The sequence below is a fragment of the Gavia stellata genome, chromosome 3 (assembly GCF_030936135.1).
Source record: "Gavia stellata isolate bGavSte3 chromosome 3, bGavSte3.hap2, whole genome shotgun sequence".
Classification (NCBI taxonomy): domain Eukaryota; kingdom Metazoa; phylum Chordata; class Aves; order Gaviiformes; family Gaviidae; genus Gavia; species Gavia stellata.
In genome coordinates this window covers 98,672,004-98,697,114 of record NC_082596.1, presented here as the reverse complement: position 1 = coordinate 98,697,114, position 25,111 = coordinate 98,672,004, and the positions used below count along the sequence as shown (strand labels likewise).

The 25,111-nt window shown below is 40.6% G+C and overlaps 1 protein-coding gene across 1 annotated transcript in view; it reads left to right on the top strand.

Annotated features, from left to right (window-relative positions):
* Positions 1–25,111, top strand: part of HIVEP1 (HIVEP zinc finger 1) — an 81,489-nt gene that overhangs the window by 49,055 nt on the left and 7,323 nt on the right. The window contains exons 3-6 of the mRNA XM_059815664.1: positions 1,517–7,464; positions 14,648–14,781; positions 16,163–16,338; positions 18,399–18,503. Of these exons, the coding sequence (XP_059671647.1) occupies positions 1,517–7,464; positions 14,648–14,781; positions 16,163–16,338; positions 18,399–18,503 (6,363 nt within the window). The remainder of the gene's footprint in view (positions 1–1,516; positions 7,465–14,647; positions 14,782–16,162; positions 16,339–18,398; positions 18,504–25,111) is intronic.

The following is a 25,111-nucleotide window of genomic DNA, read 5'->3' as shown; positions in this document are numbered from 1 at the left end:
AGCAGGAATTTCACCCTGGATTCATCAGCTCCAGTATCTCTTGTCAGATGCAGACTATGTGTTGGCTTTCCTCCCACCACAGTATAGAAGCCAGCTGGTGTTTCTGCAAGAGGATAGTCTTCGTGCCCTCGGAGGGGGCCGTAGGGTTGATGGGTACTGGGAAGTCTGAGCTTTCTCCACTTACCTCCTTCTGAAGTTGACTGTGAGAATTTTGTCCCTTTATACGTTGTCTTAAGGCTTTGCCTAGAAGTGCACGTAGACCTCCGTTCCTGGGTAACTCTGCAGGTAAACATACTACATGGAGTTACTGCTTTCCAAAATGTGTGTGCAGCTGAACCTTTGCAGAGGCACCAGCCCTCTAGTCACATCAGATTCTTCCTTTGCGTTGAATATTGGCAATCAGATTAATATGGTTTTGGCTAACAGCCTAATGAATGAGTTGTAAAAGCTTAAGAAAATGGATTTACATCCATTTAATATGTGGCTTCCTCTGCACTACCAGTGATGGTAGCTGAGGCAGTGGCTATGACTGAGTGTATGTTAGGAAAGAAGTAAAAAAAATTAAATCATTAACTAACAGATTAAATATCACTCTGTTGAGGTAAACAAAGGTGTGTAACATCAGGTATCTATAAAAAAAAAAAAGCTTGTAAGTATCAACACTGAAATTCAGTCTATCTATGTATATTTTTTGTCATAGCTGAAATTGGACTTCATACAAATATAAGTACTTGCTGCAAAATTATTCAGCTGAATAATATTCCAATTCATTTGCTCTTCACTACACCCCGAAACTCCGCCTGCACACCTGCTTAAAATCAGCAACAAGTGTAGCTAGTAATGAAATATTTCAAATTTAGTTTCTTTTGTTTCATGATGCACAAATAGAAAATCATTTAAGTGTGACTGATTTTATTCATCTGCAGTAGTTGCTCATCTGAAGTGCTGTTGAAGTTCAGTAATTTGAGCTCTGAAATACAGTATTTGACAGATGGTGTGGGTGGTTGTGCCATTTCCGTGATAAATCTACTTACAAATATAACCATGAGGAAGTTGTCTTCATTCCTTGACTACTGCAACATATAGATGGAAAAAGTGACAAACACGACGTGAAAACGGATTTGTGTCTTGGCTCTTCATTTTCCTGCTATAATGATTTGAATTTTTGAACAAGTGCAAAAGGGAGGTTTCTTTTTACTTTATCTGAAAAGGAGTTGCTATAAAAGCTAAGACATTCTTTCAGTAGCCTTTCTTGTCTTACATTTCCTTTGAAGGTTTTCCTATAGTGAATTACTTTTGTAATGTCTTAACAGCATCAGTTAGAAAACATTGCTCTTTTTAGATCTTTGCTAAGAAACACTTAATGTTAAAAAAAATCCTGGAGGCTGGAGAAATGGACAGTCCTGTTGCCCCAGGGGTTACTGTTGAAACTTAGAGATGATAAAATGGTATAAATAAAAATATAGTACATTATCCAGTTTTAATATTCTTTTGTATTCTCTTTGCGTTTTAACAGAAATCACCGATGCTGGTACTAGAGGAACCCAAGATACAATTAAGGGTGTGAAAAGAAAAAAGATTGTGACTGAAAACCATCTAAAAAAAATACCAAAATCGCCTCTGAGAAGCCCCGCCGAAGCCAAGGTTAAGCAGAATGTAGACCCTTCACCACTAAAAGCTCTTCCGGATGCCTCCGAACACCCCACGGCACAGGATCACCTACCCTTGCAAAATGGAAATCAATGTACCAAACAAAACGGGGGAGTGCTTAGTAGTGAGATAAGTATTGAAACAACCAAATCTGAGACATCAATGCAGACAAAGCTTTCATTGACGCATCAGTCCTTGGATTTGGGTAAACAGGCAGTGGAGGATACTGATGCACACCAACTGAACTCACCAGAGAAGAAGTCTCTCTCAAACTCCTCATCAAGTAAAACGAAGACTGACAGTAATGAATGTATTAATTTTGTTGACTGCAGTACGTCATCCCCATGTACACGTACTGCATTCGATGTCTTATTAAAAGCTATGGAGCCTGAACTGAACACCTTAGCACAAGAGTGCCCCCCTTATGGGATGCCAATAGAGAAACTGAGACCAAATAAAACTGTAAGCACCTCTTCTAGTCTCACGCCCAATACAATGAGCATCCAAAATCAGTCTGCCTTGTCACAGCGTGAATTTGCAGCTGGACCTCACTATTACCCGTGTACGTTAAACAATGTGCATGTAGCAACAACAACCAACACTGGACAAGCACAAGGCCAATCGGTTTCTCATTCGCAAGACCTTATTACTAAAACCAGTCAACAAAATCACCAGGTTGTTATGTGTCCAAGTTTCACTAGATCGCTGGTGCAACAGCAGAGTCAAGAAAACCCCAAGCTCCAGCAGATATACAGCATAGCAGTAACTTCGTCTGTCGTTCACACCTCATCTCCCACTGTAACTCAGGTTCTTCCTCAAAACCAGTTAGTAGCTAGTTCGTCTTCACCTTTGTCAATTAGCACATCGAGTTCAACACACTTGTCTATAGGTCCCATGTATAATTCAGCCCAGATAGCATCAGTTGTAAACCATGGTGTAGAACAAATATGTAACCTCTTGAAAGACCAGAAGCCTAAAAAGCTAGGGAAATACGTCTGTGAGTATTGCAATCGGGCCTGTGCCAAGCCCAGTGTTCTCCAGAAGCACATCCGATCCCATACTGGAGAGCGACCGTATCCTTGTGTGACGTGTGGGTTTTCATTTAAAACCAAAAGCAATCTGTACAAGCACAAAAAATCTCATGCACATGCTATCAAACTTGGACTTGTCCTGCAGCCAGATTCAAGTGGCCTCTTCTTATCTCATGAGTCGGACAAAGCACTTAGCATTCATTCAGATGTGGAAGAAAGCGGTGAAAGTGAAGATGAAGGCACTGCTGATGAAAGACAAGATGATCAAGAACTGGAACCTGCACAAATTGTGAAAGTAATTTCGAGTGCAGAAACGTTACAGAAAGGAAGCCCTATTCCCTTAAGCAACCCAGATTGTATACCAGGGGACTCTTCGTTATGTGATACAGAACCTCAAGTAAGGGCAGCTTTACCAAAAGTCGTAGTTCATCCTGTAAATGTTTCTCCATTAAGGGCCGATAGCCCAAAAGTAACAGAACCAGCACCTGAGCTTGCTGCAGCACAGAGAAAAGCAGATTTTAAAGTGACAACACTTCAGTCAAATTTAACACATACAGCCTCATTCAAGGAGAATGACATAAAGCAACATCAGAAAGTAGAAATGGGCCTATTAGAAGAACAGCTGGGATCTGCAGTAGGAGCGGTGCATGCTCAGCTCCAGAGACAACAGGCAACCGATGGTTCCCAAGATCAACAAGGAAAATGTCTTTTGAGCCCTAGAAGTTTGGGGAGTACTGATTCTGGTTATTTCTCTCGTTCTGAAAGTGCCGATCAGACAATGAGCCCACCAGCTCCTTTCGTAAGAGGATTGCTGACCTCTGAGAAAGATGCAAATAAAAACCTGCCCTGTGTGCCGCGAGCAAGTGGTGTGGTAGCATCAGTGGTACAAACTGTTTGTGCCGAAAAAAATCTGATTCTCTCTGGCCAAATGCGACCTCCCATGGCAACAAAAACCCTTGAGGAGCGTATCTCAAAGTTAATTTCTGATAATGAAGCTGTTGTGGATGACAAACAGTTAGATAGTGTGAAACCAAGAAGAACATCTCTTTCAAGAAGAGGAAGCATAGATTCACCAAAATCCTACATATTTAAGGATTCTTTCCAGTTTGATTTAAAGCCCATGGGAAGAAGAACTAGCTCAAGTTCTGATATACCAAAGTCTCCTTTTACACCCACTGACAAATCAAAGCAAGTTTTCCTTCTCTCTGTACCGTCCCTTGACTGTTTACCTATAACACGAAGCAATTCCATGCCTACTACCAGTTACTCAGCAGTACCTCCAAATGTAATACCTCCCTCTCATCCCCTTCGAGGCAGTCAGTCATTTGATGATAAAATTGGCTCTTTGTATGATGATGTTTTTGTATCAGGACCTGCTACTCCACTGAATCAAGGTGGACATCCTCGGACCCTTGTTAGACAGGCGGCAATAGAAGATTCTTCTACTGGTGAAAGCCAGGTTCTTGGAGCAGTGCGATCTGTAGAAGAAAGTTATCTCGGGTGTAATTTATCAAATGAATCTTTATTGCAAAGAAGCAAGTCCCTGGCACAGGGATCAAATTTAGAAAAAACAAAGAAGTCCCCTCAGGTGCGAGGAACAATGTTTGAGTGCGAAACCTGCAGAAACAGATACAGAAAACTGGAAAATTTTGAAAACCACAAGAAATTTTATTGTTCAGAGTTGCATGGACCTAAAACTAAAGCAGCAATCCGAGAGCCTGAGCATAAAACTGTTCCAAACAGTACACAACCTCAAATTCTACACTACAGAGTCACTACTTCAACTGGTGTCTGGGAGCAGACACCCCAGATAAGGAAAAGAAGGAAAATGAAAAGTGTTGGTGATGACGATGACCCACAGCAAAATGATACGAGCATACCCTCAAAGAACGCAGAAGGCCAAAGCAAGCCAGCAAATTCTTCCAGTCTGTCAAAACACAGTGCAGCGACAACAGTGGTAGGATCACAACAGCCAAGCAACCTTCTACTTCAGAACTCACAAATGCAGCTTGTGGCTCGAGGCACAGATCAAACTACCGAGCCAAAGGTGGCTCCGCTCGTCGAAAAGCAGGCAAGTTCAGTTGTGCAAGAAAAGGTGGAGTTGAAAAGACAAGGGACTGGCATTTCAGTAATACAGCACACCAATTCACTGAGCAGAAACAGCTCATTTGAGAAATCAGAGTCATTTGAAAGAGTATCACCAGTTTCTTCTCAAGAGCCCAACAAGGTTGCGAAGCACCGCTCTTTGAATACAGTTGTAATCCAAGAGGATAGACACTCTCATCTGAATGCTCCCCAGCATCATCAACCCCTGTTGTCAGAAGCACCTAGAGGGGACATTCAGGGAAGCCAAATAGTTTCTAATGAGAGAAGCGCACCGCTGCAGCCGTCAAGACTTGTTCGCCAGCATAACATCCAGGTTCCTGAAATACTGGTCACAGAAGAACCAGACAGGGACCAAGAAAACCAATGCAGTGATCAGGAAAAGACAGAAAGGTTTAATTGGCCACAGCGCAGCGAAACGCTGTCAAAATTGCCGACAGAAAAGCTTCCACCGAAGAAGAAAAGAATTCGCTTGGCTGAAATGGAGCATTCATCTGCCGAATCGAGTGTTGACTCCACGCTTTCCAGAAGCCTGAGTCGGGAGAGTAGCTTGTCTCATGCCTCTAGTTTCTCGGCTTCACTTGATAAAGATGAAACTTCGAAGGCTGAGAACCCTTCCAAAGCGGAGTCTGTTAGCAAGTCGACAGAGTTCCTCATGATTCCCGCTGGCTCACACGCACTGGCTGTGCCTGGCCCTCATTACCGGGAAATGAGACGTGCCGCCTCGGAGCAAATCAGCTGCACTCAGCCGTCAATGGAGGTTGTGGACTACAGGAGTAAGTCTTTCGACTGTGGAAGCATGTCTCTGTCAAAACCTGCCTCGCTCATAGAGATAGCTGCTCCGAAAGTGTCGTCTGCAAATGGAGTTACTGGACATGTGCCTCTGCTAGAACGGAGGAGGGGGCCATTTGTAAGACAAATATCTTTAAATATTGCTCCAGAAAATCATCAGCCTCAAGTTAAATCAGCATTTCAGACAGCTCATGCTACGGATGTGCCCGCAGTGCCATTGCACAGACTGCAGACCTCCGGCAAATCTTCGGTGGAGTTTCCTTCAAGTACTCACCATTCACAGACTCACTCCAGGCCTCACCTGGCAATTCAAAATTGTAATCCTGTTAGCCTGTCTTCGGTTCAGCACCCTCTAGATCATGTGTTGAATAATCAAGGAAAGCCATCCCTAACTCATCAGCCTTCCCAGACATCTACTAAAACATCAGACCAAGGGGAACAAGTGAGCACATACGCACTTTCTTGTCATCCCGATGAAAAAAAGGATTGTTTTGCTCCAAAGTATCAACTTCAAGTTAAAACGTTGCACGTAGGTCAGCCATACTCTTCTAAATTGCTGAAAAATACTTTATCAACTCAGACAGTTCCAAGTCAAGTTGGGGTGGACCAGAATGCATCCTCCTTTGAATTGCAGGCTAAGCTGTCTGACATGTCTAATCCATACTCTGTGCCTCCTCTAAAGCAAATTGTCCCTAATAACTGCAGCAATCAAATACATCAGATTCCTCCTTTTGTGGTTCCCGTCCGTATTCACAGCAGTATGCCATCCTATGGCTTTGCAACTGTTACACCCCTTCCTCACATTTTAGTGACCCAGGATCAAGTAAATCAATCTGTTTGCAAAACAAATGTTGCGACAGTGCCAACGCTTGAAGGCAAAACTCAGCTGCCAAAATCTCACAAAGATCATCAGAAGACTTTGCCAAATTCATTTGAATTTGAAAACTCACTACCAGAAAGTGGAACCAGAAATTCACCTTTGTCAAGCTCTTCGAATATTATTCAGAAAGTGCCAGTTAGTGGACTCTTCCCTCAACAAGAAGCTACAGCTTCAAGTAAACGAATGCTTTCCCCAGCCAACAGTTTAGATATTGCTATGGAAAAACAGCAAAAACGTGTTAAAGATGAGAGTGGAGCTGCCTGCATGACAGATGCTAGACCACTGCATTCACTGAACGCTAGATCTAATGACCCGACTAGTAAGCAGAAGAAACCAGTTTTGGTAAGACAGGTTTGCACCACAGAGCCTCTTGAAAGTCACCTCTTAGATCCTGATGGTGTTGCACAGCATGAAAAAAGCATCAAAGCTAGTACTTCAGACCTGTTGCCTGACCGTCATTCATCTGACACTGGGGTTTCAGAAGCCCTAGAGGAGTCACCAGAATCTGAAGACCTTAAGTCTTCCGCATCGCCAGTGTTTGTAGTTAGAAAACCATCTGAATTGTCTCCGGTGAATAATCAGAGTTCTCTTCTCAAGACTGTAAGTAGCAGTCAAGAAAGAAGGTCCCCGAGTAACAGTAACGAGAGCAAGCAAATCAATAGCCAGGGTCAAGCAAAGCCGGTAACTACATTGGCTGCAATGAACGCAGGAGAAATGCAGAGGCTGTCATTTCCGAGCCTCAAGACCTCAACAAGTTTTACCTGGTGCTATCTTCTGAAGAGAAAACCATTGCATCTGCTGCAAAACGATCAGAAAATCTCAGCCTATTCTACCTGGACCATTAGTCCCAACAATCCCAATCCACTTGGTTTGTCGACAAAGGTAGCTCTCTCCCTCCTCAATTCAAAACAAAAAGTTGAAAAACCGCTGTACACTCAAGCAAGAACTACTCATCCCAGATCTGATGTATTGGTCTATTCAAGCAAGTGGAAGAACAGCTTAACCAAGGTACTTAAGCTATGCTTGATGTATACTGATCGTTTACAGAGGATTTGCTTGGGAAATCATGCTTGTTCATATTCTAGAGAATGTAATATGCCTGACATGTATAATATATGTGCTTATTTATTTTAGTTATGCTGGATCAAACTGCTAAAAAGATCTTAAGTAATTCCATTAAGAAACCTGTTCATAAGGATTTATCGCTTTTCATGGAAATTAGTTCCTGGATTTAATTCTGTATATGAAGTGTTTATCATGGCAGGAATGTGTTTGACTATTTTTGAAATGCAAAGGGTTGAAGGAAAATAGTTCTGATATAAATATTTGATAAACACTTTTAACTTAAAACAGGTTAATTTAAGATCATAATTGCATATTTTGCCTTAAAAGTCAGCCGGTATTTTCTGTTATAAAAGAGTGCTCAGCCTGAACAGGTGTCCATGGATACGCCATGAAAATATTTTTCACCATTGCTGATCATCTAACTGTGAGACGAGCAGTGTACCGTTTCCCTTTCTCCCGCCTAGGTTAATCAGCAGTGTGAAATAATGACAAAACCAGCGAAGTTTAAAATAAAATTACAGCTGCCATAAAAACAGTGACAACTTCTTGGATTGATATGGCTCCAAAGATGACGTTAAATCTTGCGCAGCTGAATATACTCCAGGCAATGTTTGTGACCCACATAAAACACTGCGTCATTCCAGAGTCAGATGTGGCAGAGCAAAGTAGTCACTTGTTATTTCCTTAGCTGTCTCGGGGCTGCACACGTGTGACTGGGATTTCACTCACTGGACAGTTCTGTTGTGTACAGGACCAAAGCTGTGCTGGTTTGCACTGGATTTGGTGTTCCTTAGTAATTGAACCGCCACTGTGAATGGGTGAAGGTGGCTTTCTGCCCTATAGCATGGCAAGAGGTGGCCGTGTCTTATTTAATCGATCCAGTACTAGCTTTTATTGTCCCATCTAGTGAAGCCATAAAGCTTTCTGAAGACAGCCCCGGCATACAGCATGGGTTCGTGCTCTTCTTTCCTCTTTGCTGTGTACGCCATGTGTTTGATGCCAGACTTCTCTTTGGAGCTGGCAAAAATACTGCATTAGCCGTGGACCTCCCTTTCTCTAGAGTCCTTCAGCTGTCTAGGACATAGAAACCTTTTTCTGGGGGCGTTAAAAGCAATCATAACTTGCCCTAATCCTGCAGTCTGCCATCAGCAAAACTTTCTGGGCATTGGGCTGGGAATCGGGGTCTGTCGGTCACTCTAGAGGAGACCCACCACAGCCTTGGGAAAAGACGCGTATTTCTGTGGACGTTGAGTGACAGACTGTTGCTGTCAAAGGTCACCCTGGGATGGTCCTGTGTTTGCTAAATGTTTTGCTAAGATACAAAGTCGTCAGTGGGGAAAAGAGCAATAGGAGGAGAAACTCTGTGTAACAGGAAGAAATAGTTTCAGGGGGAGTCGAGAAGATATGCTAAAACCCCTCAGGCCAAAAGAGCATTAGAGTTAAACCTGGTCCTCCTGAAATTAGTGGGAGACTTTGCTAACACTTACATTGGAGGTCAAAACTTTATCTGTAATGTTCGGTGCACAAAATACATACAGGCTGCTGAATTTGTGTTAGTGCTGTAAGTGAACTGAATTGTTGGTTCCATATTAGCGTTCCGCCTTTGTTTAAACCCGTATTGCCTTTTTCAGCCTGCTCCCTCGTACACGTCATGAGATGTTGTACTTAAATAGTGCTAAATTAAAAAAAAAGAAAAAAGGATTCGAAGATTTAGCTTTTTTCGTTGTACATAGTTGAGCGACTCTTTCTAAGGCAAGTCTCGCATCATTTGTGTCATTGACTCAAGTTTGTTTTATGTTTAAAGAACAGTGTATCAGAAGAACTCTGATAACAAAGCTAGCGTGTGCCTCTTGAAGAACAAATTTTGTCTACAAACAAATTCTGTTTAGAATATAAATAATGGATAATAATATTTTGAAAAATATTTTGACAGCACCCTTTTGAACACTCTAGGAGTACTTACATACTGTAATAGGCAGCTGTCAGGTACATTTGCAGTGCTTCTGCCACAAAAGAACCGCAGTTACTAATCTTTCTTCAGTCTTTCTTGTTGACGTTTTGAATGAAGCGTACGAGCATGATGAAAATGAAGAGTTCTTAAGCTCTGCTTGCGGCTGATTTACAGGTTTTACTCAGAGCCATTATGAAGGAAGAAAGTGCAGTGAGAAAGCACCAATTAAAGTTTAATTGGCATCTCAGATTGTACGAGCAAGGTATAGGATGGCAGAAATTGAAAGTTTCAAAGACCTGGTATGACCTAACACCTCCAGAGCTTGTCTGCTTTCCCTTTTAATGACTCAGCGGCTGAAATCCTGCTGCCTTTCCAGGATGGTGATGCTGCTGTTAGAATATACCTCTGTGTTACCAGTCTCTACTTAGACCTGGTAATGGAATAGTTGATGCCGTCTTGGAAACTTCCTCCCAGAAGCCATGTTTCAAGAAAGCAAAACCTGAAATTCCTCATTCGGTTCATGCCCAGTAATTCTCCTACTGTTTTTTCTGGTTGAGAGTGAGGATGGAGAACATTGGAGGTCCTTTTGGAAATTAATATTCCATTGGGAAAAAAAAAACCCATAACAAATCCAACAAACAGATTAGCAAATAATTCTCAAAAAAAAGGGATTGATTTCCTGCTTAAAAGCTTGGCGGGGTCCTGAGTTCCTTTGGGCACCACCGTTGAGATTGCAAGTCTCTCGGGGTTGCATGTGCACAAGTGGTTTGCACATTTTAACCCTGACCTGATGGAGAGCTTTAAGTGCTACTATCATCCAATTTATAAATAATAATAAAAATGCCGCACTGTTATGCCTCACGTCCTCTCTCACAGTCCTAGCCCTTTCTGGAGTGACTTGGCGTATCCTGCTCGTGGGCCTTTAGCTGCTGATACTCTCACCAGGATAAAGCGACTTCCTGAACTGTTCCCGGGTTTGCCCTCAGAACTATGTCGTGTTTACAGAAATCTCATGCTGCTTCATAACCGCCACTAATCACTGTCACAAAAAAGGCAATTCTTTCAACAATAGATGCCATGGGAAATGAAGAGACATGTGAACAAAATGCAAACAATAAGGAACCCCGGGACTTTGTTTGCTCGTCACAATTCACTGCTCAGAGGCAATAGGTGAAGTTGCCACGTTCCAGTGATTCAGAGAACAAACCACAAAATGTTATTGTGAAGGAAGCTCCTGGAATGAGTACAGCACATTAAAATGTAACAGGAGGTTCACCTGCATGGAAAAGGCTTATTTTATCTCCCTACTCTTTTTATTTTATTGTTCTATTTATTATTATTTTTCACCAGTTTTCCTCACCTGAAGTCATTGGTGTTGTATCAGGAGCCCTTTCTCAAGTCCCCACATCGATCTTGGCTTCCCTCTCTGAAGCGAATCAGTAATGTGTGCAGTACTCCAGGGTGAAGATTTTCGGGCAAGAATAGGCGGAAGAATGGAAAGTTTCTCCTAACTGGAAGGCTTTCCTTTCTTGGACGATGTGCCACAACAGTCCAGCTCACCACTGGAAAGTAGTTAAATACAGAATATTTTTATGTGTAGACTAGTAAAAGTTTAAAGATATTAAAACCATTTTCCTCAAGCGGCCATGTGCCAATGGGAAAAATGTTTAAGGAATATTATAATCTGAAATTTATAACTGATGATTCAGGCTGCGAGTATGTTTTTTTTCCAAGGGACGTTGTACCAGAAGTACCTATTGGTCTCTGGGCAGCCCTAAGAGCAGGTTTTTTTCCAGTTTTATACTAGTAATTGAAGACAGCGAAGTTAAATTGGAGCAAAATGAGTAAAGTAGAAATGAATCATGGTCCTTGTCTCTATGGGAGAAGAGAGAGAAGACTGTGTTAGAAGCGGAAGGCATAACTAATTGTGGAGAGGAACATTTTACAGCACTGCTGTTTTTCTACCCTTCCCCGCCAGCAGGTATGGGGTTTTTTTAGGTGAGGTACATGAAAGGATTTCCACAGAAGAAACCTGTGGTTCTTAGAGACTGGCAGCTGTCAAAGGTTTACGGAGGACCCAAGTCCTCTTCAGCATGAACCCTCGGTATCAATAGAGGCTGGGTGATGAAGGGATCGAGAGCAGCCCTGCGGAGAAGGACTTGGGGGTACTGGTGGCTGAAAAGCTGGGTATGAGCCAGCAATGTGCGCTTGCAGCCCAGAAAGTCAACTGTATTCTGGGCTGCATCAAAAGATGCGTGGCCAGCAGGTCAAGGGAGGTGATTCTGCCCCTCTGCTCTGCTCTGGTGAGACCCCACCTGCAGTACTGTGTCCAGCTCTGGGGTCCTCAGCACAGGAGAGACATGGACCTGTTGGAGCCCGTCTGGAGGAGAGACACAAAAATGATCAGAGGGCTGAAACACCTCTCCTGTGAGGACAGGCTGAGAGAGTTGGGGTTGTTCAGCCTGGAGAAGAGAAGGCTCCGGGGAGACCTTATTGGGGCCTTTCAATACTTAAAGGGGGCTTGTAAGAAAGATGGGGACAGACTTTTTAGCAGGGTCTGTTGCAATAGGACAAGGGGAAATGGTTTTAAACTAAAAGACGGTAGGTTTCGGCTAGATATGAGGAAGAGGTTTTTTACAATGAGGGTGGTGAAACACTGGCACAGATTGCCCAGAGAGGTGGTAGATGCCCCATCCCTGGAAACATTCAAGGTCAGGTTGGACGGGGCTCTGAGCAACCTGATCTAGTTGAAGATGTCCCTGCTCACTGCAGGGGTGTTGGACTAGATGATCTTTAAGGTCCCTTCCAACCCAAACTATGCTATGATTCTATGATGAATTTGGAAGTTTTCATAAAAACTAGAAAGACTGGTTTTTTTCATTGTCAGTGAGCATTTCTGTAGATTTCTGTGACAGAAACTTGGTGTTTCTATTAGGGCATCTCTGTGGTAGCAGCATTTTGCATGTTTAAGACACTGAAACAACTGCTAAAATAGTATATAACCAGTAAATTAAAGCACATCAGCGGGCGTGCGCGCGTGTGTGTGTGTGTGTTAAAAAAAGAAGCAGGGGGGAGAATCCAGAGGTATTTGGCCTTGTGTTAGTTTTTGCACTCTAGGTGCTTTTGTGAACAAACAATACATTATAATGCTGTTTGACTGTAGTTTGGATAACAACGTGGGCCAAATACTTCTGGAATCTTTCTTTTTCCTTTGTCTTTTTATTATTGAAATTTTAATCTAGAAAGAATACTTAGTATTTAGGTTTGAAAGATCAGGCACTTAAAGATTGCATTATTCCAGCTGCTGGGAATATTTATGTGGTACTGGGCTTATTGTATGTATTCTGTATTCTCCACTACTCTTTTCTTATCAAATTACAAATGTCATCTTGTTACTCTTTGTTTGCAGTGGAAACAAAAGCAATTCATGTGCCAGGTAGTGTATAGGAACTACAACATGGCTGAGTTGCAATTACTAGAGTAGGTTCCACTTCTGATATTTCATCCAGAACATCATCTCCTTTCATCTTGTATGAGTGCTGTTAAAAGATGCAGGGTGAAATTTCTTTCTTCCTACACACAGGCAGAGCTGTCACGTATGCTTTGGTAGAACTGCTCAGATATTTGAAAATCCAGCCCAAATCAATCAGAGGACTGCATGAAAGCATACGCATTGGAGCAGTACTTGCAGCCTGTGCAGAATTCCTAGGGCTTTGAATTGAATGGGAAGATGCTTTTTCTCTGATCTGTGTTAATTCCTCATCAGCCACATTCCTCCTCAGGTGGGAAGTAAAGGCGGTGGCTGAGGCTGCATGGAGGACTATGGGCAAGGACCGGGTGCCAGAATGATGTCACCCTTCGATATATGTAATGACCAGTGTAATTCAGCAGTCATTTCAAGTCAGCCAGTGAAGTCATTCCTCTTGCCAAGAATCTGCAAGCTTACAGCATTAAATTTTATAATGAGTAGAAAACATAGGGCTGGACTTTTTTTTTCTCTCATCGTTTTATTCACTTATCAATATGAGCAAATGTGGTAAGTGTGCCAGCTACGTGGGTAGAACAGTTTATAAATACAGCAGTAATAATTGCTGGCTAATTGGATCATTCCTTCATTGTTGCCCATTTTATAAATATCCTAGACTTGGAAGGAGTAGATTTTAGCTGGCAAATGTTGGGGGAACTTATCCTCCTTTTAAATAAAAAAAATTTTAAAAATTCCTTAATTAATAATCGGGGGAAATGGAGAAACGTATTTTTGTTCTGCTAGACAACTGGTATGCTGCTTCTTGTAATTTGGTCTGGCAGTGGGAATTGAGTGTGGAGTCCTGCTTTGGAAGGGTTCCGGAGCAGGGAATAGTCAATTTCCACACCAAAACAGGTACATTTTTTGAAAAATACTAGCAATCAGAACTGTTACCTGTATAGCATCTCCCGTTGGTACACCCCTCCTTCCCACCCTTCTCCTCTTTGCTGGGCCATGGGGAAGCAGCTCCTGCCAGCCGTGAGGTGCTGCTGGGTCGCGGGTCGGCAGGTGAGACCCGAGACCCGCAGTCGTGGGATGGAGAGCAGTCAGGGAAGCCCTTCCCTCCCCTGCCCCTGCCCTGCTGTTGGTAGACACCAGGCAGCTAGACCCGGGGATGTGCTACTGAAATGGTGCGGGACTTGAGCAGTGGGGAAAAAAGCACGGATAACTAGTTGCACACTGAAGTTTCCCCCTTTTTGTCCAATTGTGGGGGACAGTGTATCATACAGCTGTAGAGCCCCGTCTGTATGGTCCAGTGGCCGCATTGAGGGCAGAGGAGCAAAGCTGTAGCCGTTCAGGAAGCAGCTGGGTTTGGGTTTGCTCTGTGGAAGGCTATCTGTGAGCTAAAAACCATCACCTTCATCTTCCCTGAAGAAGGAGGAGGCATCTCCTACAATAGATTCAAAGCATTCCTGGTTTCCTACAGTGCCATAATCTCCATCTCCGTTTGCGAGTCCACAAATAGTCAATGCATAGTAGAGAAGTAGTTTAGCAAAAGATATTTTTTGTTTCATGTATCTTAACATTGTAAAAAAATCAGTTACTGTAATTGTGGCTTTTATGATGCTTTTATTCATCGTAATTTACAGGTTTTAATGGCATATGAGAGATACTAAATTTAATTATATGCATATCTCACTCTCTTTCAGCGAGCGTTAAATAGAAAAAAATTGACTGCAACTGAATTCAGCAATAAGGAAAACTCTGAATCAAGCACTGAACACGATAAAGAAAACTCCTTTATCAAAACTGAACCAAGAAGAGTTAAAATATTTGACGGAGGGCAAGTATTGTACTTTGTATACTAGACTAGATCTCGTTGGGAAGATATTTTTTCCTTGATTCTAGACTTTGCAGAGACGTTGCTTCCTGTTTGATTTATTTTAAACAACAGTTCCCATACTGTGGTCTGTGGATGTTGGTTTATGTTTCCAAGAAAAATGGAAAGTCATCAGAAGTATGGAGCCGTGAGAGTTATGAGGAGGGGTAATGAAACGAAGAACAGTAGGCAGTGCGATGATTTTTTTCTTTTCCAAAGGACGAACATTAATCAGCAGTACAAGCAGCTAGATACAGCCATAGATGTAAATTCTTTTCCTATATTTCTTTTACGTGATAAATAATACCTATTCGGCAGTAAGGTTGTATAACTGTAGCCGGAGAGGATATAGTCCAGGAGCTAAGCAGCAGACTGCGGTACGGTCTCTGTCTGGCAGTTCACTGTGGTATACACAGGCTGGAGAACTCCTGATTTGAAAAGTGCCATGGAAATATTTACTGGGAGTCGCAGTCCATGCACTGTAATACTTTAAATTGGTTGCCTGATATGAATAGCAGTTGCTTTAGCCACAGTGTTGTGCCATGTACAACATCCTATAAAACAGACTTTTTTTTTCAGTAAAAAGTGCCAGTGACGCTTCTAAAAATTTTGAGCACAAATGGTGCATATTTTATTATTCTTGTAATTGGTGGCGGGCTCTAGGGCTTTCCATTTATTGGTTCCCGGCTTGAATCCAGTCTAGGCCAGCAGTTAAGCCATTACCAGCTGCCCAGGTAAAACATTGCTACGTGTCTCTGCTCAGATCCAAACGTTGCAGGGACCAGGTCACAAAAACTAAGCACAGCCTTTGGCATCCTTGAGCAGAGATACAAAGGCTGAAATGGAACCAGAATGACTTTTTCCATCTAGAGACGGTCGCAGTCGGCTGAGTCCAGAGCACGTTGGTAGGGAATTTTAAAGACTTTCCCATTGTCGTAACTAATGTTGTTCCTTTTCTGCAACCAATGCTGAGCCTCAAAGATGCTCTTTTAAAGCTTACTCATGGTGCCCAAACCCGCTTCCAATAATTGACACTTTTAAAAAGTATGTTCCTGTGTTGAGAAGAGGAGATTTGAAATCTTTAAATGCTTAGTATCAAACGGTACCTTTATTAAAAAAGATATGCCATTATTCCTAAACAAGTCCATGATTACCTAGTGAAAAATCTAGATATGAGCTTAACAAATAAATGCAGAAGTTGAGCAGAAAAAGAGGATGATTGGTTTTGTCAGTCATTCATTTTCATCTGTTCTATTATTTTCAAAATTCTGGTAGATTAGGGTTTCCAACTAGAATACTTTTCCCATTAGAACTAATTGCCTTACTCTTATGGTACTGTTACTAGGTACAAGTCAAATGAAGACTACGTGTATGTTCGGGGGAGAGGGAGAGGGAAGTATATCTGTGAGGAATGTGGAATACGTTGCAAGAAACCCAGCATGCTGAAGAAGCATATTCGCACACATACAGATGTCCGTCCTTACCACTGCAATTACTGCAACTTTTCCTTCAAAACTAAAGGTAGGGGTACTTCTCGGTGTACGTTTTTCCCCTTTTCTCTTTCTACTTTAAAGTATAATTCTTTTCTTCTCACATTTGGCTGTTCGTAAGCTAAAGAAGTTGCCCCTCTGTGGAGTTTTATTGTCTAATGCTTCAAGTATTTGTAGTTTCTGATTTCCTTCTTTTCCTTTGTCTTCTGTATGTTTAGTCAGATAATCACATCTTTATATAAACGAACTGTGTGGCATGCCACAGTAGGTGAGAAATTGGAGTGGAAGAGGGAAATCGTATGGGAGTATGATGAAAGTTAGGTGAAGATAGGTGATCTGGTTAGCTGCTCATCCTAGGTAGGGATGTGGACACAGAATTTTCAGTCCCTAGCAGAGATCTTTCGGCGGTATGCCATTGACGTATATTGTACTCCTACTGGCACTCAACTAATTGCTCCGGGAAAGAAATTGGTTTATATTAAATTACTATATTAACATGTTTTTTATACCCTTGAAGGACAAGGTTCACGTTCCACTTGACCTTCTAAGACCCAAAGATGAACCCCTACTTTTTAAAGCCTGTTTACAGCGCATACTTAAATGCATCCTAGTTTAAGCAGGCGGTGTATTAAACAGTGGTAGATCCAGGACTCAAAGTAGGTGAAACAGACAGGAGAGGTTCACAGCCAAAATACTTTCAGCAAAAACATTCTAAACAACGAATTTTTTCTTGACTTCAGACATTATTTAGCAATAATCCCCCCCCAGCTGTAACCTCAGAAAGGTTTGTGTTTTTAGTGGCTTCAAGACTACTCAGCAGTTGGATGGAAAACTGCCAAGAAATAACACAGTGCTGCAGAAAGTGGGATGGATAGATGTGCCAAAAACTATCGCTGCATCCTGACACACTGGGTCATCATGTTGCCCTTAAGATGGAACGCCGGAGTGTGAACCCCATAAATTCTGATGATGGTTTTTGCAGAGTAGGAGTGCTGGCCAAGTTCAAGTAATTAAGTTCTGCCCATTTGAAATTTGAAATTACAGGTTTCAGCTGTAGCAGATAGTTGTATTCTTTTCCTCTTCTGCAGTTGCTTTGCCCAGATGTTGGTTGCCATTACTGCTGGCAGAGTCAGTCACACAGCTGGGTGCTTGATGTGTGGTAAACCACCCTTCGTGACAGGACAGTGTAGCCAGTAACGTCGTGCTGTATGTAGAGCTGGGAAAATTGCTCTTTTTGAGTCAATATAGTCATATGGCTTCATAACAATTATTTCAAAATTTGGGGTGATTTCCTAGGTTTGTTTCGAAGCACAAATAAAGTACTCCATAACCACAGAAGAGTCACCATTTCACCTGCTGTAATTTCTCCCATTGAAATACCTCAAAGAAACAGTTTTTGAGAGACAATAGGAAGTTCAAGTATAAAGCGAGCAATTACTTGTAATAACATACATTTCACAAATGTCATAATTTACAGATCTTTGATCTACTCTTAACCTTTTCTTGATAATATTTGCCATATTTTCTTTTCAAAGGAGAAGGGGAGAGCAGCCTGTGGGGCCTCTCAGCAGTTATGCGTTCACTTTTGAGATTCAAATCAAATATGTTCATGCTCTGGTTTGGAATAAAATTAATCTGTTTGTTTAGGTCAGCAGTGAAAATTTTTAGACTAAAAATAGAATCCATCAAATACTAAAAGAGCTGCAAGATATGAACTTTAGTTTCACACAGTAGTTTTCTGTCAATGTGACTTTGAAGACTGGATCAGCCTTTTTTATACATTGCCATAAACAAATGAGGGATCTTTTACACCAATACAAAATACATCATCATCTAGGATTTCCATCCTATTCTATTTCATCTCAATGAAGAACTTAATGAAATGTAGCCAGAGAGCTAGTAGCGTGCAGGATGGTGAATCTGCCGCAGCCCTTGACGGCTTGCATTGAGGGGCAAGGTTCTATCAAGTGTGAAATCAAATTATACAGGTGGTTATAAATGTAGCTGAGTAAGATATAGACATGTTGAGTGTGTATTTGTATACATTTGTATAGTCACAGAGCAGTTAATTTTTTTCATTTTTTTCTTAAGGAAATTTAACAAAACATATGAAGTCAAAGGCACATAGCAAGAAATGCATGGATTTGGGAGTCTCAGTAGGCTTAATAGATGATCAGGATGGAGAAGAAGAATATGGTAAGAAATTAAAATCTTTCTTTACTGCATTTTTGTATTTATTTTGTCATCCCAGTTTCTTACTCTTTCTTTTCCAAAGCTTCTAAATTCTTGTATAGGGAAAAGATACAGAGATAAAAATTTTAGAAGCTAGTCCAAGGGAGTAAGAAATACTGGAAAAACCTTCACCAAAAGAAATGACAAGCATATGCTAAAGATAAATTGCTGCTGAATTTCTCACAAAGTGTTATGCAGTTTAACTTTATCAGCTTCATAGATAAATATGACAAGACTGAAAATACCAGAAAAACAGCTGTTTGCCTAGAAAAAAATGTAGTCAAATGTAGTGTTTCCTTGAAAATAGTTGTGCGTGAAATTGTCAAAGTTTTGAGATGCACATTTTCATAGAAATTACATCACTAACATGCCACCCAGAATCACAAATACATTGCTGAGCCCTTTGCAAGGAGGCTAATCATCTTCCAGTGTCGAGTTTGGTCCTCCTTTGCAAATAATTGGGCATAAATCAGCAGATAGAGATAATTTAGAAATTATGAATGTTTTTGATAAATGTTCTACTTCTCTGCTAGCGATGAGAGTGTTACCAAAATGCATGTAATTGCTAATAATGGGAATTCTGCACTTCCTGCGTCCTGAAGTGGCTCCGCTGAAGAGGAGATGAGATTGAGGACAGTGAAAGAGGGCCAAACCGGGTTCACATGGGTTTTGCTCAGCATGATAAGAAAGATGTAGCTGCACCAGACGCAGTGAGATGGAGAACAGGGTTGTGCATTAGGATTCTGTTTCGGATCTCAGCGTGTCTCAGTGCAGTGGTGGCATTTTCTCCTTCCTCCCATTTCTCAGCAGGGAGATGAGTCCTGTTGCCTTGCCTTGTTGTATTTTTCTTCCTTCAGTGGAATAGTTTATTAGATTGCGGATGAGGTTTTGAGAAAAGAAAGCAGTGGAGATCTTTATTTAAACAGTAAAGGGCAAGAAAGATGAATGCACTTGCTCCCATATGACAGCCGCTAGCAGAATAAACGAATCAGCTTGAATCTAATTCTAAATAATGCTGGGAATATGAGTCAGCTGGTATGATTCAGTAGTGCGCTAGGTACAAAGAAACCTGCATTTTCCCTTTTTTGGCATTCTTCGATATATTCCTTTTCAGTAAGCTAAAAGCATGTCCTCCTTTGCAACTTGAGGTACTAAATAAATAACACAGAAGATAAGCGGCAGTACAAATCACTGTCCTTTTTTCAGAGGAACAGTTTTCATTAACACTTTCAGCCTTCACATGACAGAAAAATTGTCACTTTTTTAAGCAATGTTCTCTAGCTTTCGACATTTTAGTTAGTTTTGTAAACTACAGCTGAACAGGTATTTCAATTTACTAGGAACTGAAAACATTTTATTGATTGATAAATCGATATTCCCAATTATGTACATTAAAAATTGCATTTGTGGTTATAATGTAATGGGAAATATTTCAAATGTTAACAGAATTACCAGTAACACCCGGTAGAAGGAAGCCACGTCAAATATTTGTTGAAAGATTGCTTTCCTTTGGCTTTAAGACTATTTCGCTGAGAGAGAGAGAGAGAGACTCTCTCTTTTTATATATCATGTACAGATGCATGTAACCATAGTATAAATATATTATATACTCCCTGAAATAATTTTTTTACTTCAGCACAGTAATTACTTAATAAATTAAATGTTCTATTTTGGGAAAAAGGCAAGACAAACACTCAACAGGATTTGCTAATTAATCCTTGAAATTCTTCCAGAAATGTAATTTTAAGAGTGCAATGCCTTTTTTTTTTTCCCCCCTCCTTCCCCAAAATAGAACAGGTAACATTTCTTTCTTTAACCAAAAAACAACTTGGTGATAAAATCCCTACCTTTTCTAAACGATCTGGCTCATGTACCTGTAGCAAAACCAGCTGTGCAGCACAAAGCTCAGCACAAAAGTCCTATCCAAGAAGCAGGGTCATGATAAACACGCGTTTGCTGCAGCCAAACCAGCCCCCTCCAGCTGCTGCATAACACAGGGCATTTACAATTATCCATGTAAATTCGGTGAGTAACTGTACACTTTAAAAATGTGATTTCATCTCTCAGCTCACCTAGGTATTTATATACTTGAAGGTATTTCTCATGGTAATTCGAAACTTGCTTGTTGGCCCATTTTTAAGGCAAACAGTCAGGAGGGGAAAAAAAAGTGTGAAGTATTTGCATATGTGCTTTCTTAAATGTAGGTGGTTCTGCCCGCTCTGAAATCCTGTACATGCCAATTTTTTTGGCTCTGTTTGAATGTGATTGAATACATTTATTTTTTTGAGGTGTCTAGGCAGTCTCAGCTAACAAAGTGGCTCTTTGGCTGCCCTTTCCCCAGGGCAGTGCAGCAGAGCTCGCATTCGGGGCCAGCACCCCTCGTGCCAGGTCTGGGCTCTAGGGCCAGCCCTGCCAGCGGTATGTCACCCGCGAAGGAAACCGTGATGGGCCTTGGGTATTGAGCTGCACTCGTGGCGTCACATCTTTGGCCCTTTCATCCTTTTTCCCTCTGGCGTGCGGCGGTGGTGGGTCTGTGTCACTTAGCCTTTTGGTGCTTTAAAAAATGATGTCTTTAAACGCATACCTTTTTTACTTCAGGAGTTGTGTGGTTGTTAAAAATGATCTCTTTCTTTGGGCCAGTGGTCTGCCCAATCCCATCTCTTTCCTCAGTTGGAAGGCAATGTGAGATGATGTAGAGAAAGGTGCAGAAAATCTGATAAGAAATAATTATGACCTCAGAAAGAAAAATTCTTCTTCCCATAGGCCATGTGAGATTGGCTTGTTTCCTGACGTAGAGAATGTCTGTCTGTCTCTAACTCATTTGTTATCCAAACATTTGGAATAGTGATTATTCTTATGGCAATAAAAACGTTTACACCTTTGCTTAAAATAACTAAGCTGTATGTCTTCCACCAACTTTGAATTAGAGAATTAGCCAGAAACTTAACAAAGCCACCAACCTTTTATTTACTAAGGAATTTGCTGGTTCTATTTTTATGCATTTTTTTTTAAAGCATAGGCAATCACAATTATTTGAATATATCATTTTTTAGATTCATATGAGAAGTCATCTTTGACCTGACAGCAGTACAGATTAATAGTACATGCATAGTGAATAAGGAGTGCAAAATAGTGCACAGTCCTGCACATGCACACACAGAGCCTGTTTTTTCAGTAATTTGAGAAGCTGAAATTTTGTTGTGCTGTAGCGCCTAGGGAAAAAAGAAAGAGATGCTCTCTAGCTGTCTGAGACTATATGTGATCAGAGCTTTTAACATAGCATTCTTTGTATTTGGACTTGTCATCATTTGGGTATTAGTAAGTACTTTCTGGCCTGGCTTTTTGTATTCAAAACCATTCCCTCAGCCATTTATCTTTCATCTTCTGCTCTGTGGAATGTTCTTGTCACCAAAATACAGGGTTACAATGTAAGGAATGTTAATATCTGAATTAAATTGTCAGATGAGGTGAACTGTTTAGTGTGACAGACTGCAACTGGGGCTATCCTCTTGGGCCATGTTGACCCAATATTCTTCTATGCAGTCTTAAAAATAACAATAATTTGTCTCCAAATTAAAACAGTTATGAACTTTAAGCCTGCAATATTTCATATGTAACCAAATGTATGAGTGGTGTGGTACGCCCGAGTAAACTTCCACAAGATAGTACTTTAATAATGAAATCAGTAGATGGGCAGAACTTATTAAATGGTCTCTATGGAGAAATTTTTTCCCAAAATATTCATTACTTTACCAGTGAAAAGACCTAATTGTAAGTTTCAGGTATGTATTTATATATATACACACATATATATAAAAAAACCCACTTTCATTTTCTGCAGTATTAAATAAACCCTTCTAAAGATACAATGGTTCTAAGTTAATTAGCTATATATTACTTATAGTAGATCTTAAGTGAGTTTCCATGGCTCTTCATTAGCTTAATCATGACTCAGTCTGTGTTTTCACTGCACCTGCATTTAAGGAGTGAAAATAAATGAAAATCCTTGCAATAATATCCTCCTTTTGCAAATAGAATGGAAGGCTGATTCTGTTTAGCTTACAAGAAATGTTTTTTTTAATCCTTTTTTTTTAATATTAGTGTCTAATCTTCAACTAGATGTACATTGAGCATGCTGCAGCCCTACACCTACAGCCTGGGAATAGACTACCTAGTGCTAGGGTTGATGTACAATATACAGGTTACTCAGGAAGGCTTAGGTGTAGGTAATTTCTTTAAACAGAGGTTACTCGTATTTTTTTTTGTTAGTTTTACTTTGGTACTTCCCATACTCTCAGGAATGAAAGTCAAAAGCCCACAGGGTTTTTTTCTCCTCTCTGAGGGGCACTGGCTATTACCAGTCTGAATTTAACCCAGCAGATGTCACTGTGAGTCCTGTTTGATGGTGATGAGCAGTGGACAGTAGTTGAAGCAAGACTGGAATCAGTGAGTGAAGCCTATGAACAGACCTAGAAAGACAAGGAGACAGCAAGTTTGGGTATAGATGCTAGCGTTATTTCACAGTGCTTTGTTTCACCCTCTTTAAAATTTGTTCGAATGGTTGTGGAACAGTCTATTACAAGACTAATAAAACAGATGAAAGGTAAGTCTAAGCTTCTAATTGTCTAGAAAAATAGTGAGTGCATTGATGACTTATAGACCTTACTTTCAAGTTTATGATAATACGCTGACATACTAAAAATATTTCTGCCTTTATTGCCATAATATATAGTTTTTTCTTGAGTTTGATGAAGAATATATAATACAGAACAGATGCTTTTTTTTAAATGCTTTTATGTAGGTATTAATCCATAACTGAAGATACTTAGCACAATTTGAGGCAATAAACACTGCTTTGTATTACTCAGGTGCTAAAAGCCAAAAAAATTAGTAAATTTAAATTTAGATAAGAATATATAGTGAACAGACCAACAGATACTTAGTAAGCTATGTCTTTAGCCTGTATAAGTAGAGCTAATAGCAATCCTATAGTTACCTACGTAACTGTCCATTTGCTTAGGAACGTGTAAAACTTCACTAGTCTGGACTTACATTTTCAGGTCTTTCTTGTCTTCCTGCCAGTGAAAGAACGAAAATGAACATTTTGCGCTTTCTGTGAAAACCTACCTAAATATGATGAAGTTATAACTAAGTATGACCAAGTTATAAGCTGTTGAACTTTATCATTGGATTTGGTGCAGAAATGGCCAAGTCTGTAGCAGGGCCTGATAAGTCAGATCATGTGATAGACTAATTGGTGATAATATTGCAATTAAAACTAAAAGCTGTAAGTTGAGATTCTGAAGAACCTTTCTTTTAGTACTTTGCAGTATGACGATAATTAGATGGCCATTGTTAAAGCCATATACAGTAAGGATTCCTGTAGGAAAAACTTTTAAAATAAAGAACTTTAAAGTACACAGAGAGTACATAATTTCAGTTACCTTATTCATAGCATCGCAACGGGGAGGAAGCAGTTCATGGCAGTTATCAGCCCCAGGCGCTTCACTAATGGACGTATTAGGATGCTGATAAGTCCAGCTAATGCCATTGTGCTAAAGAACTTGAAGCTTTTTCTTTGCCAGGTAAAATGTCAGTATAACAGAGCCTTAGCCAACAAGTTCATCAGCACCACAAAGACAATACAGAGCTGATTAACTGAGGACTGACAACAAAATAAATGCAGGACTAAGATGATTTTTGCCCGTGATTTGTATACGCTTACTTCAATACCTAGGATTAAAAACTCAGTTTTATTAAATAGAATTATAGCTGGCATGTGAGCAAAATCCCCAATCAAAAGTTGTGTCCATGTTTCTATTATACCTGTATTTCCAGCTGTTCCTAATTTTTGCAGTGTTCATGTCTGTAGCCAAAAGTTCCACTTTCCTCCTGTGAAGTCCAGGAAGAAGAAAGAGTCTTGCTAAGGGTTTAGAAGAAAAGACTGCAGCAGTTGCTGCTCTTCCAAAAACACTCTTTATAAAAAATTGGGGCAGTCTTGAACATTCTTTCTATTAAAATGGTGAGAGTTACAAATTTGAAAGAGAAGTAGCTTTCATAAAGGCTTTACTTAATAGTGTGAAACTTTTTTCCTGTTTTTTTTTTTTTTAAATTGTGAACTTTCATGCCAAAAGCCATTTCCCCATATGCTAGTGGCCTTTAAATTTATGACACATCCTTCATTCTAAAATATCCCACACTGCTTTACAATCTCATACACAGTTAAACACAGAAGTCATTTTGTTCCCTTTGGAAATTGAGTCAGTTCTAGTTATATCTATCAGCTACATAAGCATATGGTTATAATTGTGCATAGTTTAAGATAGGAAGCGAAGAATTAATTTTTCCCCAATTAAAACAGCAAGGGAACTTTAGTAGGCAGTGTACCATGAGTAAAATGGATCGGGGCCAATACTACTTGGTTAACAAGACACTGCTTGGAAAAGAGTCTTTCACCACAAGGAGTGGTCACAGCCTCAGCTCGATGCCTCATTCAGAGAAGACCCATAACCTGCCTGGGTCTTCCACCGCTTAAAACTCCACCATCGGGTCCTCTCGCAACTCCACTGATG